This window comes from Danio rerio, chromosome 9 (genome assembly GCF_049306965.1).
Source record: "Danio rerio strain Tuebingen ecotype United States chromosome 9, GRCz12tu, whole genome shotgun sequence".
NCBI lineage: Eukaryota > Metazoa > Chordata > Actinopteri > Cypriniformes > Danionidae > Danio > Danio rerio.
The window spans coordinates 43,033,129-43,053,684 of NC_133184.1; the positions used below are offsets into that span (position 1 = coordinate 43,033,129).

General features: G+C 34.4%; 1 protein-coding gene across 12 annotated transcripts in view; it reads right to left on the minus strand.

Annotated features, from left to right (window-relative positions):
• Positions 1-20,556, minus strand: part of glsb (glutaminase b) — a 79,362-nt gene that overhangs the window by 31,873 nt on the left and 26,933 nt on the right. For 6 of the 12 annotated variants that reach the window (XM_005167899.6, XM_073913007.1, XM_073913005.1 and 3 more), the window contains exons 2-7: positions 19,804-19,894; positions 16,452-16,573; positions 9,750-9,879; positions 9,581-9,660; positions 6,677-6,840; positions 6,486-6,544 (exon numbers count right to left, since the gene is read on the minus strand). In XM_005167899.6, the coding sequence (XP_005167956.1) occupies positions 6,486-6,544; positions 6,677-6,840; positions 9,581-9,660; positions 9,750-9,879; positions 16,452-16,573; positions 19,804-19,894 (646 nt within the window). Of the gene's footprint in view, positions 1-6,485; positions 6,545-6,676; positions 6,841-9,580; positions 9,661-9,749; positions 9,880-16,451; positions 16,574-19,803; positions 19,901-20,556 lie in introns of all 12 variants that reach the window. The other 6 variants (XM_688079.11, XM_073913006.1, XM_005167901.5 and 3 more) reach the window with 1 other exon arrangement.

The window sequence follows — 20,556 nt, forward strand, 5'->3', positions numbered from 1 at the left end:
TGGCTAAGTTCAGGTGTGATGGAGGGAGATGTGTGAGCTTGTGTTGTTCACAGGATGCCCAACATTCATCACTCAGTGATGTGCATCCTTTTTATTGTGTGGATTGGCGCTTGGTTAAAATACATTTTAGGGCTGTCAATTAAGTTTGAACTCATTAAATGGTTTGCAACAAATTAATAAATTAATTTACTGAGAAAAAAGCCCCCATGATGATAAATAAAACAAAGTATTTATTTCAAATTATAAAACATAAGTGTGTATTTGTCGAAACAAACATTTCTGTACATTTTACTAAAGCAATTTCTGCAAACTTTCTAAAGTAGGGCGGCACGATATTACAAAATGATAAAAATATAGAGTCTGTACAGATCTTTTTCAATTATTTTTATATTCACATTTTTTATTTATTGGACCCTATTTTTTGTTGAAAATCGGGTTGACATCAAATCCTCACATCAGGCCAATGTCAATGTCCAACCTAAAATCAATAAAATATCAGCTATCTTTTTAGTAAAGCATACACTCAGTGCATCACGTGAATGTGCCCACATGAATGTGCCCAACGCAGGTTTTTGCATCTCGTTTATATACACTATGAATAGCAGCTACGCTAATTATTCTCTTTATTCTCTATTTCCACCTGGGGATACTCATCCTGAGGCCCTCAGACTATGCAGCACCATTGATTCGATCCACGACCAGCGACAGATGATACCAAGGTTCCATTATTCTGGACCAGGTCGTATTGTGAGCAGCTGCTATGGTGGTCATGGAGGAGTGGAGAGCATGAGAATGATTCCTGTGACGCTCCAGAGACAGACGAGTCTTCGCTGAGGTTCAGCTTTCCAGTCTCCGGAGCCTTGGCTGCAGCTCTGCACAAGATGTTTGGCCAGAGGAGAAATGGTCGTGCCCAACTTAGCCTGGTTTCTCTCGAGGTTTTTTAAAAATTCTTCACTTTTGCCAATTGGTGAAGTTTTTTCCTTGTGGCTGTTGCTACTGGCTTGCATGGTTTGCGATCTGTTGAGCTGCGCATCGATGGATTTGCTCTTCAGTGTTTGGACTCTCAGTAGTGATTATTAACCACACTGAACTGAGCTAAACTGAACTACACTGTTTCAATTTACTATGATCTTCTATGTGAAGCTGCTTTGACAATTTACATGGTAAAAGGGCTATACAAATAAAGGTGAATTGAATTGAATTGTTGTGGACGTTACCATTATAACGTTTATCAGACGCTGGATTCTGGCTGCGGAACCTGACGAATAAATGTCAGTATTTGACGTCAATATGACGTTGGTTTAAGATGTTGCCTTGACGTTGGATTTGGGTCACTTTTCAACACAACTTAAAATTAACCAAACATCAACGTCATTTGAAGACGTTGTTGGACGTTAAAGTAACTTTGTCCTTAGACGCTGGCTAAAAATTGAATTTTGGTCACCTGACGTGACAACCTAATTCTAACCTTATAATGTCTTATGACATCGTGTGTCTGCTGGGCTGTGTATGCTTGATTTGCTTTTTAAAACAATAAAACTTGGCTGATGTCAGAAGCTGTAGTGATGCTTTCTGCTCCCTCAAATAATATAAAATGTACGTTTGTTATTACATCATTAAAAAATATCATATTGCATTTTTATATTTCACATTACTTTGCATGCTATCGCACATCACATTTTTTATTCAGTATCGCACAACCCTAAAGTAAATTTCATTTTGGCAAGTTGATTCTAGTCCTGAAATGAACTCCAAACTAATTTGGTTTTGGCCTGATTTTGTTTAAAACGATTTCATATCACTGGATAAAAATTATCTGCTAAATGAGTATATTTGTAATATGTTTTTTTTTTATTTCGCTTGTAGTATATTGGGGCCTGCAGACTTGTTTTGTCCAGTGTTTTCTTACAGTTTTTCTCAGTCGCTTTGATGCATTTCTCACAACACAATTTACATTTGCACAACAGTTAATGCATTTCTCAAAACAATTAGTCAGTTGTGCACATCATAGTAGCAGTTTCTCATTCCTTCCAACTAATTGCAAATGCTTTTAGACATGCTTCAATTGTTTTCATAAAACTATCTGCTATTTATAACATTATCATTTGCTTATGCCATGTCAGTCAAAATTAACTAAACTTGTAAATGCTGAATAGTCATTCCATATAAAATAGTCCTCATTTTATTACCTGAGTCATTACATACAAAAATGATGAACTATTAAAAAAAATATTTTATAAAAAAAAAATCAGAAATTATTTTTCAGAAAAAGTCTTCTAAATTGAACAATTTCATGAATGATTTACAGACCTGTGTAGTAGGTTCAGTTCCAATATGTTCTGCGATATTGTTTACAGTTGTGCACAGCTCTACCCAAAGGAAGCTTATGCTTATTGTAAATAAGGGTGTACTTATTCTTTTGCACAATGCTGTGAATAAATTAGAATTGCAACGATCAAATTCAGTAAAAAAGTGAAACATACATATTCAGTGTCTTGTACTCAGATACCTCACTAAATGCAGTGATGTCTTACTTTGCTGCAGTTTTCAAATGGCTGTGCAAATAGTATAAAGTGCTGTCCTGAGCATTTTCAGGAAGTGTCTCCAACATCTAACTTTTTTGTATTGAAAAAAATGTCCAGAGTAAACTGTCATAAAGAAAACATGACAAAGCCATTTGACTATCTTGTTAATAAACAATTGTGTCAGGACTTTTCATCTTGATGACCCTGACACTTTGATTGACATGAATACTTGCTTTTGAGGAATGAACCATCCATTTTGAGCAAGTGACATGCTTTTGCAGGTTACCAACTTGGTTTTGCAATTTGTACTAATTGTTTTGAGAAATGCATTAACTGTTGTGCAGAAATGCACTGGTGTTGTGAGAAATGCACCAAAGCGACTGTGAAAAACTGTAATATACATCAAGAACATTTGCAATTAGCTTTAAGACATGACGCCAAATAAAAGTATCTTTTATTTTTTGGCATTAAAAGTCAAACATGGCTATGGCAAGAAAGAATAAAATAGAGAATACAGAATTTAAATAAAAAAGGGGGTGGGGATGACAAAAAAAATTATGGAGGCATTCATCACCATAAACATTAAGGATTAACAAATATATTGTACTAAAAGCAAAGCTAAAACTAGCGGCATGTGCCAAATGCATCAATCAAAATGCTTTACACATGCTTCGCTTGCATGATAATGACTGCATTATGTAATTCACTTTAAACTACAAGTTACAAATACTGTAGTTAGACAGTTACAGACAACATATTTCTGAAAATACTTTTGCACTAAATTAACTATAAATTGACAGCCCTCATAATTGCATAAAAAAGTGATTTTTTTATGCAAGCCTGTTGTAGCACAAGATGACAACAATTTTTTCCGACTCGTCTCAAAAAAGCCTTCTGAAAACGTGTTTTCTTTAGAAATTATCACTTTAAACTAAACGTAGACAAACATGCATACTGTATTCAACGCCTCAACTCTGAGCATAACTGTCAACATAAAGCAATAAAAACACTTGAATTACAAAACCACCATTAACCCAGCTGGAGTGTTTTTCTCATCTTGTGTGTTTGCACATGGATCAAAACACATATAAGACCAAGGTGCATCCACTGTAACACGCATACGAAACCAAAACGTGCAAACAACTCCAAGCAACACTAGCTGGGTTTCATAAAACCACTACATATACTTTAAATATACACTACAAATACTTTAAATATACACCATGATGCATTTTAAATATGGCACAAGTAGGGCTGGGTGATACTGTATAACTATCGAATATTAAATTAAAATTTGTAGGTTTAACTACAAGTTTAATGTGTTTACAAAGCATTAATAAAATACTTACTAAAACGGTTTTCATAAAATATATTAAGGAAACTATTGATGTTTTTTTACCATGTTTATACTTGGATGAATTGCAATGAAAACATTTAAATACTCAATATGTTGAGTTTGACAATGCAGATCTGTCTAGACTGCGTGTCTTCAATGATATTATTATGTTTAGTAAAAAATGTCCTGCATTCAAAATAAACAGATATTTTGTCTTTTTTAGTCAGTTGATTTGACCTTTATAAATTCAACTTCAGTATGCTAAAACTTCAGTATATATTCTTTACATGTTCTATGATCTAAAAGCATTTGCAGTAATCACATATGATATAGGCTACTAAATAGGTGATAAACATATCTGTACATACACTATATTGCCAAAAGTTTTGAGACACCCCTCTAAATCACTAAATTCAGGTGTTCCAATCATTTCAATGGCAGCAGGTGTAAAAAATAAAGCACTTAGGCATGTACACTGATTTTACAAACATTTGTGAAAGAATGGGTCATTTGCAGGAGCAATTGTCAACTGTGCAATAAGTCCATTTGTGAAATTTGCTCAATATTAAATATCCCACAGTCAACTGCTAGTGATATTGAAGTGAAAGCAGTTGAGAACAACAGCAATGCTGAAAAAAACAACAACAGTGCAGTGTGAGAGTATGCTGATGGGCACAATGCTCAGAAGTCACCAACTTTTTGCCAAGTTAATAGCTACAAACCTCCGCGTAGCCTTCAGATTAGCTCAAGAACAGTGAGTAGAGAGCTTTATGAAATGGGATTCCATTAAATCTTAAATCACCTAACATCACTTACTACTTTGCCTGGCAATCTGATGTGTGTGTCTGGGTTAGGCAGTTGCCAGGAGAACGAAACTTGCCTGACTGCATTGTGCCAAGTCTTTTTAGGGGTTGAGGATGGCCCATTTGTTCCATTAAAAGGAACTCCAAGACATTTTGAACAATTTAATCAGGTTTGCCCATTTTAAGCAAAATATCAAATTCTCTGACTTTTCCATTATTTTCTCTGACTAAAAGCTTAATTTTTATGACTTATGAACATAAATACAGGCTGCTGTTGCATTTTAATATGTTTTTAGTTTAACATTAATTTAATATTACATTATTAATATATATATATATATATATATATATATATATATATATATATATATATATATATATATATATATATATATATATATATATATATATATATATATATAAATTATGTAATAAACTAATGTTAAGCTAAAAACATATTAAAATAGGTTTAGCTTTGATATCATTTGGCATGAGTTTAATAGCCACTATAAGAACAACAATGAATAATTTACCCCAGAAAAAACTTGCTGTTTGTGTGTGTGGCTGAGAAGTGCTCCTTCCCATGTTTGACAGCTTGATGATAGTTTAATAAATATTATATTTACAGTAGCTTTTCTGTTGTCTAACACCCAAACATGGTCATTTTGAAGCCAAAGCACCTAAAATGTATATTATCCTAAAATGATTTGCTTAGTTACGGTACAAAATGATGACAGCATTTGACTTCAGTGGCTGCAAGTTGATTAGCGTGAGAGGAATAAAATGGAGCTTAAAAATAGCCTAACCATAATAATAGGCTTGAAATAACAAAAATGTACAAATTTATATACTGACAATAAATAAAAACAAAAATGTAAAGCAATAAAAAAAAATATTTAAGAAATTCCATGATATTCCAGAATTTCCCTTACTTGTGGGAAACCTGTTCATGCTCCCAACTTTGTGGCAACAGTTTGAGGATGACACATTCCTAATTACAGGCACCAGTTCACAAAGCAAGGTCTATAAAGACATGTTTAAAGAGTTTAGTGTGGGGGAACTTGATTGGCCTGCACAGAGTCCTGACCTCAACTTGATTGAAGACTTTTGAGATGAATTAAAGCCAGGCCTTCTCATCCAACATCAAAAATTTGCTCCCAGAGGAATGGTCAAATATTTCCCACAAACACACTCTTAAACCTTGTGGAAAGCCTTCCCAGATGAGTTGGTGGGTCAACTCCATTTTAAACCCCACGGATTAGGATTGGCACGTCACTAAAGTTCATCTGCAATGAAAGGCAGCTCTCCCAAGACTTTTAGGCAATATAGTGTATTTCAAACTGATCTCACAAATATTTATTTTAAAATTGATCACCCAGCCCAGGTCACAAAAGAGGGTGAAAAAAATGTGGAGGATAGAAAGTCTGAATGAATTTTCATCTAAAATTCATTGCAAACAGACTTCTAACAATAATGATCCTGAAAACGGGATGATCTCCACATATTTTAGATTGCGGTGAAAGCGGAGGCCTTGAGTAGGTGTACTGAATACAGTAATATGACAGAGAATAAACAAGAAGCACCCATAATACACACTGATGATCAATTGGTCTTAGTCTAAGCAACATGGCTCACAATATAGTCTATAAAATACAACATCCACAACCTTTCAGCATGACTTCTGATCACAAAAACCATTCATCCAGTCAAAACCAAATAGTCTGATCTAGCTAATTTAAATCAAGTAAATGTGAGTGCAGTTAGAAATAGTAGTCAACAAATACACAACAATAAAAATAATATAAAACTGAAGATGCTTACCTTTATAAGAGAAGTACATACGATCGCCCCAGCATTCACCATTGGATTGTGTGGTTTATCTGTAGGGGAAAAAGCGATTAGTCACGTTTTTGTTACAGAACAAATAACGGCAAACTTTAAGAGAAATGCTGAAAGGTTTGCTGACTGCAGAAGAGAGCAGTCATGCTGAAGCTGATGGTTGTAATCCTTACCGTCCTCATCTAGGAAGAGCTTGTTGAAGCGTAAGCCACTGGGCTCTTTCCCAATGAAACGGTGCACATATTCAGTGCCGTGGTCGTGCACGGATATAGCGTACTTCAGCGGCTTCACGCACGACTGCAGGCAGAATGGCACTTTAGTGTCACCAACTGTGTGTCTGTGCAAAAGAGTAAACAGAGATCAGATGTCATCCTATTGTCAGGTCCATAGAAGCTAATAAAAGGTTAAAATGAAGAAACCAAAGTTGAACCACAGTTACTAAACATGAAGACATGACTACTTGATAATATTAAGCTTTCACTGTATGCTAGAAGGTTACACTTTAGTGTGTTTCCCAGACAATTCCTCTTGAACTCTACAGAGGTTTATTAAAAAAACATTTGCAATAATTACATATGTGTATTCAGGCTTATCAATGAAAATGTGCAGTTTTTCTCAGTTACTTTGCTCCATTTCTCAGATCAGAACTAATTTTCTCAAAACAACCTGTTCAATCTTTACCTCAGCGTGTCGCTTATGCACATCAAATTGCACATCAAATCAAAAAGTTTCTCAATCCTTTGAACAAGTTGCAAATGCTTTGGTACATCCATGCAAATGATTCTGTGCAATTCTCTGATGTTTCCTACACTGTCAATTGCTTATGTCATGTTCATCAAAATGTATTATTTTGGTCTTTACATTAAAATATCTTGTCATAACATTCAGACATAATGCATTTTCCTCTACATTTCCATTAGACTTTTTTTCTAAATCCGTCTAGAATTGGTCAATTTCTCCAGGATGAATCTTGACTTTTTCTAATGAAGGTGCATTTGAAAGGAGATTGTCCTGTTCACATTTCTACTTGTTTGTTCTGTGCTATGCAGTGCTGTCAAATTAAAGTACAAACAGCAAAAAAATTAAAATTAGCTATAGATTACATCATAACACATCTCCAGAGTACACTGTTATATTGACAACATGATTTAGTAATCTGACTGTCTTATGCGCACACAATGACACTTCATTCTGACAAACTCATTGACACAGAAATTTAGTTTTGACAGACGAATTAAGGATTTTGAGCAAGAGACTGGGTTTTGCAATAATTCCATAGTGTTTGCTATTTGTACAAGTGGTTTTGAGAAATGCACTTACTGTTTTGCAAATTTCAAGTCTCATCTGAGAAATGTACCAAAGCGTCTGAGAAAAACTGTAATATAAACTTTACAGCAATCAACAAGTTTTATTTACATTTGAAATTTATTTAATTTACACTTGAACTGCACAATATAATAGAAAACAAGTTCTTTTGTAATACGTTTGTTCCTGTCAAACTCACAGCTTAAAGCTATTTTATAATATAATAAGATTTGTTTTGTAATGCAAAATGTTTAATCCAGAACGCTTCTGACCAAAATCAGAAAATCAGAGCACATCACACCTGTCCTCGGGACTTTACACTGGCTCCCAGTTACATTCTGAATAGATTTTAAAGTATTACTTGTTTATTATATCAACAAATGGCCTAAGACCTCAATACATTACTGATATAATCACTGAATACAAACCTAACAGATCACTCAGATCTTTGAAAACAAATAAACTAGAAATTCCAAGAGTTCAGTCAAAGCAGGACGACTACGCCTTCAGCTACTATGCCCACTGCTGCTGAAATCAGCTTCCAGAAATGATTTGAAAGTGCCTAATGTTGGAGCACATCTGATCAAGACTGAAAACACCTGTTTATCTGTGCATTTACTAAATGAGTCTACGTCTGACAGATCACAGAATTGTCATTCTTTTCTTTTTTTTGTTTATTTATAACCTGTTTTAACACATTTTAATCTGTTTTTAATCATATTTATCCTTTGTTTTTATTTATTTATACTTGTCTCTTTTGTTCCTGTTTACGTAAAGCACTTTGAATCGCCACTGTGTATGAAATTCGCTATATAAATAAACTTGCCTTGCCTAATTTATGTAAAAAGTATTCAATGTAATATTTTTCCTTTTAAAAAAAACTTGTTTTGATGCTCGAAATAAACTTTTACATCTTATTCAACTACTGAGATGTATTTTATATACTTTGGGTTGTGTATTTATTAAAATATAAATACAAATAACAAATTAAATAAAATCATTTAAACTTTTTTGTTGTGAATTTGTGGTGAAAATGTATTTGTTGTGAATAAAATTAACCAAATTAATTCAAATGGAATCTGGAATTTTGTGTAGACCTCAATAGAAAGTGAAATAACTGTAGTTTTTTTCCATCAATTTGTCAAAAGGTCAATGATCCGGAACAGTTGTGTTGACTAAAGAGCTAGTTACTGTGTAACAGACCACAGCTATCAGTACACAGGTATGCAGGCACCCTATGTATCTTTACAACAAATGGCCAAAATGTGCAGATTGCATCTCTGCTTGTTCTAATGACCATGGATCAAAGGATGTACCATGACACATGACTCTATGAGTGTGGGTTTATAGTCCTATTATCAATGGTTCTCAAGTAAGGGGATTAACATTAAGCATCTTTTTATCTCAGCTGAATGACTAGTCCAACAGAAACGTGGAGTGTTTATTGAATGATAAGGTTAACTGCCACTTTATCTGATGGTTTTGTGACCAATATATATAAATATTAAGCGTTTCCGCTACATGTCATAATGTACACAGGGAATAACCATTGTTTAAAGTGGTCTGGTTAATAAATACCCAAACTGATAATCAAAGCTTGTTGAAATATGAAAATTGTAACTCTTTGACTCCAAGTAAAAGCTTTAAAAAAGACAAATGTCCATCAAACTAGTCATTCGTGATTTAAAAAACAGTTCCTATCACAAGATGATGCTAAAAAAAAGAATATAAAGTGAAAATAAGTGGTTCCTGTAAGTTTAAATAGTTCATACCTTTGTCCATCTACTGTGCAAAGGGAAACGGCCCACAGATCTGGGCTGAATTTGGCAAGTTGGGGAATGTAGTCAGCAACCTGTGTGTAAAGAAAAGAAGTGATCAGAAACAAAAGCTCCATAAGGCAGAAAAGACATTTTAGATGCTATTAATTCAACTTCATCTTACCAGCCCTCCAGAAAGATTTCGGCCTTTCTCGTAAAGTGTATCAATGTGAGAGGCAAAAGACTGGAAATCAGGGATGACAAACTTCTTCCGGAAAGCCTGCGTTAGCAGAACAATGTTGCTCTGGACACACCTGGAAAAACAAAAGAGACACAGAGCTTAAGTATTTAGGGATAAGAGAAAGTTCACCTCAAAATTAACATTAGCTTTTAATACTCGCAGGCCATTCAAAATAAAGTTTACTTTTTTAATAGAACAGTGAGGGAAAGTTTGCTAAAATATGTTACATTTTCAACATAAAAAGCTGTGGGAGCATATATCAAGGTCCTAAAATGCACATGAAAAGTATCAATTGAGTTAAAATTGAAAGTTGACATGAATTTTATGATTTAAAAAAATCATCTTTAATGCTCTACTAAAAAAAATCTCCTACATCTTGAATGTATGGTCTGAAGGCAAGTAAATTAAAAGCAAATTGTAATTTTTGGGTGAACTATCCCGTTATATTCCCTTATAGCAATCATTCACACTTCTTTCCAAATAAGCTTTTTTTTTTTTTTTGATCAAAAGTTAGAAAAGCAAAATATGTCCTAATACACTTCCTAAAGAAAAACAAAAAAAAGTATTGTAAAATATTAAAACATCTATGGCTTGAGAGAGGAAGCCATAGTTTAGCAAAGCTGAGAGGGAAATACAGCATCCACAGGCATCATAAACTCAAAGCTTATCTTAGAATGTGTCTGAATTATTGATCCAGTTGCTTCTACAAGGTCCCTAAACGGACAGGCACTTAAAATAGCTGTGCACGGTGATGTTGTTCAGATTTACAGTATGTGAATCTTCAAAAAGTAATCTATTATTTGCTGTCTGTAGGGCAGGAGAAGCTGGAGAGGCCATTTTCACACTGTTTACTCCAATGGTTCAGTCTTTCTGAAATGCCTGAGATAATGTCTGTCATCAAAAATTATTTAGTTAAAGGAACCACATCCACCTTTTTTGAAAGTAGGTTTATTTACTAGTTCTTTGAAGTTAACAGTTGAGTTTTAGCATTTTGAATCCATTAGCATAGCTTAGCATAAAGCATTGATTCAGATTAGACCATTAGCATCTAACTCAAAAACAACCAAAGAGTTTTAAATATTTTCCTGTTTAAAGCTTGACTTCTCTGTGGTAACACTGTGTTCTAACACCAAAGCAAAATAAAAAGTTGCTATTTTTTTTAGGCTAGAAACTACACTCTCGTAATCAAGGAATTTTGCTGTTGTATCCTGACTGCAGCAGGTGCAATGATATTAAGCAGTAGGACTGTAAGATATTGGAAAAATGTTTTATTTTTCTGCAATTAAATATTTCTAATCCAAATATGTAAAAATTCCAACATCAAGTCAAAATATTGTTTTGTTTTCTTCAGAAGAAATAAGGCAAAATCAAGAGTTTTTCCTTAAATCAAGCTAAATTATCTGCCTGGGGTTAAGTATAATATTCTTATTTTTGCTTTAAAAATGTAGATATTTAGACTAGAAATAGGACAATTTTTTTTTAAAAATACAGTTGAAGTCAGAATTATTAGCCCCCTGAATTATTAGCCCCCCTGTTTATTTTTTCCCCAATTTTTGTTTACCTGAGAGCAGATTTTTTCAACACATTTCTAAACATAATAGTTTAGATAACTCATTTCTAATAACTCATTTATTTTATCTGTACCATGATGACAGTAAATGATATTTGACTACATATCTTTCAAGACACTTCTATACAGCTTAAAGTGACATTTAAAGGCTTAACTAGGTTAACTAGGCTAATTAAGCGGGTTAGGGTAATTAGGCAAGTTATTGTATAATTATGGTTTGTTCTTTAGACTATCAGAAATAAAATTAGCTTAAAGGGGCTAATCATTTTGTCCTTAAATTGTTTTTAAAAAAATGCTTTTATTCTAGCCGAAATAAAACAAATAAGCCTTTCTTCAGAAGAAAAAAATATTATCAGACATATTGTGAAAATTTCCTTGCTCTTGTAAACATAATTTGGGAAATATTTAAAATAGAAGAAAAAAAATCAAAAGGGGGCTAATAATTCTGACTTCAACTGTATATATTTTTTTGGCATAAATCGTAAAGATTCCATACAAATACAATAATTAAATACAACTCTGTGGCTCCTGGTCAAAGATAATCCAGACTCAGCATTGCATATATTGAGATGTGACTGTTTCGCATTGTGATATCGATGCTGAAGTGCATCCTTAAAATAAGCTCCCAGAACTGTCTGGATGTATTGCAAAACGTCAGGTATCCACCACTGAATGTGAAATATTATAAAAGTAATTGTTTATGTTTGTTTTCTGAACTCTCAGAAGTCATTTATAGTGTAGGAAAAAAAGACAATTTACACCAGTTTCCCTAAAGTGGAAAGAAGCTGAAATACTCTGTGACAGCAATCAGGTAAGGTTTTTCATTCCACATATTAATATGACCTATTAAATTTGATTATTTTATTAATACATTTTAATATATTTCAATATATAAAGGAGTAGTATACTATTGTTACTATATTTTTGTTAAGCCATGTAAAATTGTGGATTAGTTTGTACTAATTGTTTTGAGGTTATTGTTAATCTAGGCTATTTTTTACTATGGTACTGAGGTTTCAACACTCTCAGAAATAAAGGTATGCGAGCTGTCACTGGGGTGGTACCTTTTCAAAAAGTACAAATAATACTTACTTTATATATACTTTTGAGGTACCAATATGGACCTTTTAAGTACAAATGTGTACCTTTTGAAAAGGTATACCATCCCAGTGACAGCTCGCGTACTTTTTATTTCTGTGCGTGTATGGAGTAACTGTGGTTATCATGATCTACAAATATATAAGATGAGGCTATAATAATTTTAATGGATGGTATTTTTTTGATGATTAAAAAAATCTGGATCCCAACTAATGCTCACTCTCAACTCAAGCTGCTGTCAACTATACAATATCAACAGACTAAAAACTACAATATGATTATTGCTGAATATTCAGTGTTATCAAATAAGGTGTTGCATCTGCAAAACATAATGGCTATGCTCTCAAATGTCAGTCTGAAGCTCTGCTCTTAAACACATGAGGTGAAAATGATACATTATGTATGCAATATTACAACTTTTATACCAATTAAATCTGCAATTTTTGGAAAGAAACCAATCTACTGCAATAAATACATGACTAAACAGTGGATAATTCACACAATCTCAATTGCAACCATTCCTTTCATCATCACCAAAAGCTCTGCAAAATTCGCTGTATGAAATGGTTAAATGAGGAAATAACGCAACTGTAAGTGTACTAGTTTTAAGTTCCAAGCCTGGTCTCTCTCTCTGTCTCTTTATGGCCCTGTCTATCCTGCAAGGTCACACTGCCATAATCTATCAAGCCTCTACAAGCTGACAGACAGCACTGCATCCATCTCTTCAGTCTGTAATGAAGCTGTCAGTGTCAGCCAGAGAGAACAGCAGCATCATCACAGATGAGCTGTAAAACAGACATCTCTCTCTCTCTCTGACTGGGTAAAAGAGGCAGCTGATATAGATCACATCTAAAACCTCATTCACACACTACTGTAGCAGCAACTCTAACTCTGGGTGGAGATTGAAGTCGCTAGTGGGCGTTCTCACCAAGAGGTTGCTCAGATAACATTTATGATGATATTTACAAACAGAAAAAACTGTACAAAAGCACGCACATCTCTCCTAATTGGGTGCTCAGCCGAAACCGCAAAAAGTGCAAATTAAATGTAAATCAAAGGCGGCAACACCAAGGCTCCAAAAATACAAATTTATTAAATTAAAAAGGCTGACACAGAGCGTGTAACATTTCGAGCCGCCGGCTCTTCATCAGACAATGTTTATCACAATCAGGTGCTTCTTTTTATACACTTCCGGATCACATGATCTCCTCTCGCATATATGCCAACATATACACACATGCATATGTATACATACACAATCGTTCATATATACATATACATACACATGAATACGTAAACACATTCACATATAGTATATAGCTTTGATATTATTATTGATAAATACCATACCACAGGGTAATTTTAAATGTGGCAATTGTTTACAGTGTAACTTCACGTATAAAACATCTACTTTCACACATCCTCATACAGCGAAAATATTTAATATTCGAGGCACTATTTCGTGTAAGACAGCGAACGTAATCTATATGCTGCGGTGCCTGTGTGGTTTATGTTATGTAGGTAAGACGAGTAGACCTTTATAAATTCGTATTTCTGAACATCGATGCGCTATTCGACACCATGATCCCAGAAGTCCGGTTGCGCAACACTTTTCAGTTATGAGACATTCCGTCTCTACTCTACAATATATAGGGATGGAAGTTGTGAAGTGTCCACGTCGGGGCGGTGATCTTAATAAATTGCTGTTGCAACGCGAAGCTTTCTGGATTTTCACTTTAGACACATTGTCTCCAAAAGGTTTAAATGAGGAGTTTGACATTCGTCCTTTTCTGTAATAATTTTTTAATAAGTCTTTATTATGTAATAGTGTCCCAGAGATGGGTTGCGGCTGGAGGGGCGTCCGCTGCAGGGAAGTGTGTGGGATGAGTTGGCGGTTTATTCCGCTGTGATAGCCCCGACTAATTTATAGGGTTTGGTTTATAGGTTTTTTTGGCTATATTTTGTTGTATAGTCTTTTGTATCATGATATATATATATATATATATATATATATATATATATATATATATATATATATATATATATATATATATATATATATATATATTTATATATATATATATATTTTTTTTTTTTTTTCTTATTTATTTATCTTTCTTGTATTTATTTATTTTTCTTTATTGTAATTTGTGATGTAATATTATAGTTTATTTATGTATTTATATATATTTTTTGTAATTTGATTTATAATATCAAAGCTATATACTATATGTGAATGTGTATACGTATTCATGTGTATGTATATGTATATATGAACGATTGTGTATGTATACATATGCATGTGTGTATATGTTGGCATATATGCGAGAGGAGATCATGTGATCCGGAAGTGTATAAAAAGAAGCACCTGATTGTGATAAACATTGTCTGATGAAGAGCCGGCGGCTCGAAACGTTACACGCTCTGTGTCAGCCTTTTTAATTTAATAAATTTGTATTTTTGGAGCCTTGGTGTTGCCGCCTTTGATTTACATGATATTTACAAACAGCAAATGAATTTTCATGAAAATAAACCTGGAGATAAAACACTAAATATTATATTAAGATAAAATAAGCATTTAGGAGCAACACATTAATCAGCTGGAACTATTTCAGAAGAAATATGAAACACTAAAGGCGTCATAGGAATAAATTTGATTTTAGAATATATCTACACTATCTGACAAAAGTCTTGTCCCCTATTCAATTTATAGGAACAACAAATAATAACTTGACTTCTACTTGAACATTTGGTATCAGAAGTGGCTTATACGAAAGGCAAAAGTCTTGTCACTTAACAGAAATAATGTGCAGTATAGAATATAAAGTCATGGTGCAATGGAAAAAGAATGAATATTGTGTAGACTCCCATGAGCTTGGACGACATCTGAGCTTGCTTCCATACATCTCTGTAATGACTCAAATAACTTATTAATGAAGTCATCTGGAATAGCAAAGAAAACATTTTTGCAGCACTCCCAGAGTTCATCAAAATTCTTTGGATACATCTTTAATGCCTCCTTCATCTGACCCCCAGACAACTGGGGTCGACGACAAGACTTTTGTCAGGTAGTGTATATATATCTTAAAAACTGTTCTTTTAAAATTTGTTTTAAAAGAACTTTTTTTGCAATATTAAAAATTACTATTTTTAAAATGTAAAAAAATAACTCCACTAACTTCTAGGGTTATCCCACAACCAGGCAAATACCCTCAATATGCTTTAGTGCAGTGTTTCTCAAGCATGTTCCTGGAGGACCAGCAACTTTGCTCATTTTCTATAGCTGCATCCCAAATCGCATACTTATGCACTATTCTACGCCATTTTGTAGTATAAATAGTGTAAGTAGTGTGTTCACACTGAAAACTCTAAAAATAATAAGTGCACTTTAATTACCCGGATGATGCACTCATTCAGCCGCTAAAATGAAGTGTGGAATGATGGACTCAACGACCGCAGGTTTGCTTATGTAGCGGAAGGGGAGGAGCTATCGGGTGCACATGTTGGATAATGTTATTTATTTTGGATTGTGAAAGCAAATTCTCCTACGAGAGTGATTATAGCGCCTCCTGATGGTGAATGCAGTTATTCTCATGGCAGGTATTATTTGATAATTCGGTCGTTAATTTCACTTATTTGGCAACCGTCAAACGTCATTAGAAAACGGTTTGAATTTTCGCCTAGTAAAAAACATTAGTGTGCCATTTGGGACGACACTACATACATATACTATCCTGTTGAGTGTGTTAGTGCATAAGTACATAGTGCATGAGTGAATAATGTGCCATTTGGGACACAGCTTATGTCTCCTTTACCAAACACCTGATTCAGATCATCAGCTCATTAGCAGAGACTGAAAAACCTGTAATGGATATGACATACAAAGAAGACCTCTAAAACATGCAATGTCGGTGAACGTGGAACGTGGTTGAGAAACACTGCTTTAGCACATTAAAAATAGTGAAAAATCATCTTACTTTTTGAACAGGTGTCTGTCCAGCATTACTCCATCTGATGTAGATTTCAGGGTGACTTTTAACATGTCCATACATTCTTTAAGCCGTGGATCTCCAGTGCGAAGTCCAGTGGCCTTCAGTGCCTTAATGCAAACACACACAAACAACAAAAACTTCCATTAGCACAAATAAGTGTCAACAGTTCAATTTGCGACAACAGTGCTCATTACCATCATCAATCACAACACTCTTATCAAGGGGTTTTCACTTATTTGTCGGTCAGGTTTGATAAGATAGCCTTGGTGTGACATAACGTGGCTGTGCCCCATTTACGAACGCTGATAACAGTGAAAACACAGCAGCAATTGTACACACTGTCCCTCAACACTGTCCTTCCTTTCGTCACACTATCACCACGAACAGATCACCTACTAAAAGAGGATGTAAACAAAACATATTACAGCATATCCACCTATTCACTGGCCCTATGATTCTCTGCGTTAATTATGAGATAATTCTCTGTTGAAGTGTAAACACTCAGTGAAGTGTTTTAAAAATGGTACACAATCAGGTGACATTATTCGCTTCGTGGTTCATCTGTTGATAATTTTTACTTTCATCAGACCATAAATAACACAAAAAAAAACGTCTTTCTGACGAAACAAAGACAAAATAATCTGGAGGAACAAAACACAGTGAACCCGCGAGAGCTTTAGGGTGCTTTCACACCAAGACAGTTGCTTCGAAACCTGTCTCGTTTTCCCAGTTAGCGCAGTTCATTTGGCATATGTGAAACCAGCAATCATGCTTCATGGTCTCGGCTTGGTTGAAATGAACTCTGGAGTGGATCGACTGTAGTGAGAAAGCAATACGATCCAACAAACTAACGAACCAGGCTATATCACAGTGTATTATGGTTGTGTAATAGCCATATATACGGCTGTATGAAGAGAGAAATATGAGTAAGGCGGGGTTTCATTTGTACCCGTAAATGTTTCATGTCGAATACAAAAGTGAAAGCATGCAAAGATATTATTATTAGAGATATTTATCCGTTATGAGAATTGACTGAAGTTACGATCTGATACTTTTTTCCATATTATTTCTGCACCGACACCTCAACAGCAAGATCAACATTAATCTGCTTCATGATCTGACTGCGGTCTTGCTTCATCTGTTATTTCTTTCTATAATGTAAGCCTATAATTCTAGCCAACTGTTTTTTAAAAAGACTGATTAATTCAACAGATAAATATTTACAACCCTTGACAACTGAAAAAAGGCTACGAATGACAAAGTCCTGTCTTTTAATGATTTATATTTGGTGACGATATCTATGGGTGTCCAAAAGTGCACCTTTTTGCTTATAATGTCTCATCGCGTATTGTCATAAATTAAAATAAAGACACATGACAGCTGAGTAGAATTTATGGGACGCTGAAAACTAAAACCCTAAAACTCTGAACAATGTGAGGATGAGTTTACTCGCACGTGACTTGTTTTAACTACTTTGATTTGTTTAGAAATTTGTTGTGTGAAAGCGAATCACACCAGAACAAAAATAAACATTGTAACAATTTGAAGCTCTTTTTTGGAACAAAACAATCAATCTACAGGTGTAAAAGTGGTGCTTGGTGCGTTCTTTCACACCTGTAGTACATTTCCTTGGGTCTAGACCAAGGTTAAAATGTATAATATATAATAATAAATAATAAAGTGAAAACATCCACATCAGTCGTTGGATAGAAAAGTTGTGCATTTTGATTGGTCAAATTCATTGTGTGGGAAACTCGTGCGCAAAACAAGGAAGTAAACAAAGAGGGGAGGAAAATTCAGCAGGTAGTATGGAGCATTTGAACATACAGTTTATCTATGAGGCTCCAGACCTCCTCACAACTCCATGTTTTGGCTCGGTTTCACTGAGTGGTACAGTATGGTACAGTTCGGGTCAGTATGGGTCACTCTTACCAGGCTTGTGTTTCCACTACCAAGCCTACCCTTTTGGTGGGCGTGGTGTATGACAGAAAGTTTCAGTCGACGTAATTTTCGCTCGAGAAAATGTCTACAGTAAAGCTGTACGGGTCGTTTACATATCCTATGAGAAGCACTTCTCACAAAACAGAAGCTTTATGCACATAAATACTTCAGTATGAATGTTTATTACTAACTTTTCTATGAACATTAGTTGATTATAACGGCAGATCAATGACAGTGCGAAATAGCCTACTGTAACGTCTGTAATTATATTAAATAAATAAATGCAACATATATGGACACATACAGCCCCTTACAGTCTCCAATATGTTACCAACTACATAAGAACTACACACAGCATACATCTGACTGGATCGGGTTTCAAAAGCACGCCAATAATCAAGTGCACGTTATTATCATCAGCTCATGAAGTTTGTTATTTCAGAAATAGATGCGCGGCGAGCGCAAGCAAGAAAGCGAAACTGCTCGCACTTCAGACTTCATCAAGATGATCACAAGGTTTGTTTGAGCCCGGGTTAACCATGGGTCGGTATAATATGTAAATATAATTCCACTGTAATCTCTCTGCTGTGTATTTTAAACATGGTAGGTTTTTTGTTTTCATTCCGGCTTGTTGCGCAAACAAATGACGTATCTCTGTAAACCAATAGCGTTCAGCAGCACGTCTAGCTCCGCCTTTTGGTACCTTTTCTCGTGTTTGGTACCCATTCGAAATTGTGCCGAAAAAGTGGTATGGTACGGTTCAGTTCGGTACGCCTTTTGACAGTGGAAAAGGCCATAAAAGCGTACCAAACCAAACTTTACCACTCAGTGGAAACGGGATATTTGTCTGTGACCTGCAAAGTACCTTTTGCCTTTGGGTCGGTTTAAGGTCGGTTCACGTTCTCACCACAAACTAATCGCTTTAGGGTTTGTTTGAAAGTGTACCACCTTTTCCAGCCGTTCAAAGATACACTTGTTTGGTCCAATTTTAGTGTGCACCAGAGTACGATTGCCGCTTTCACACCTGCCCAAATGAACCAAAAAAAAAGGCAACCGAACTCTAGAATGACTTAATTCAACTGAATGAGGCATCCATATTAATCTCACAATAAAACACCAAGTGTGAAATTATTTTCATGATGGTTAAAGACAAAGTACAGCTTCCAACATATACCTCTCACACAATTTTCACTGCATTTATTGATTATGTGTAGCACAATATAACATACTGTAACATAAAACATAAAATAATAATAAAATCGTATTTCTATATGTTATTACAATTCATTTGAATGTAAGTGTCCCAAGCTGGAAGTTAAAGCCATACTTTTAAACAGTAGTCGTGTGTGGGGGAAAAGCGATAATATTTGTAAATATAATATAATATCTCACTCACTGTAATGAATTTGTGAGCTGGGATCCTCTCCTGGCCTTCAGCAATACTGTAAAACAGCAGGTCCTCCAAGCTGGGCAAAATGCCAGCCTTCCTTCTCCTAAAACCAGAGAGAAAAGTGCAATGATATTGAGAGATCTGACCTAAATCAATGACATCTACTGTGATTGTGGACTATGTCACAATCTATATTCATGAGTTATAATATATTAAGCCTGAGGTGTATTTCAACAGTAGGTGCTCAAATACACTCTCAACAGCTTGAGGAGTTTGGTTAGTTGGCGTAAATTCAGAGAAATTGTCTAATAAATTTTAACAGAGCCATGCAAGAAAGATTGGCATAACAAGGAATCAAGTCAGTAATGATTTAAAGACACATGAATTAAACAGTCGATTTAAAACAAAGAAAAAGATAAATTAGAATGAAGAAAATACCATTTAAAGGTTAAAATAGAGATTTAGTCTCTGCTTTTTATTTCCTACTTTGCTTCTATTACTATTTAATCAATTTATTAAAAAACTATACAGGAAATATGACATTTAATAGCTTCCTGAGAGCTTTTGCTCTGATTAGATAAGAATATTATTTTTAAAATATACAAATAATTGTATTTATTATATACTCATGTTTTTAAATACATTACTTGTATAATATTTAAATGTATACATTATTAAAAAGCATATAATTTAATTATCATATTAATAGTCAATTATTATTATTATTACTGTTATTATACTCGATGCGACTCCTGATAA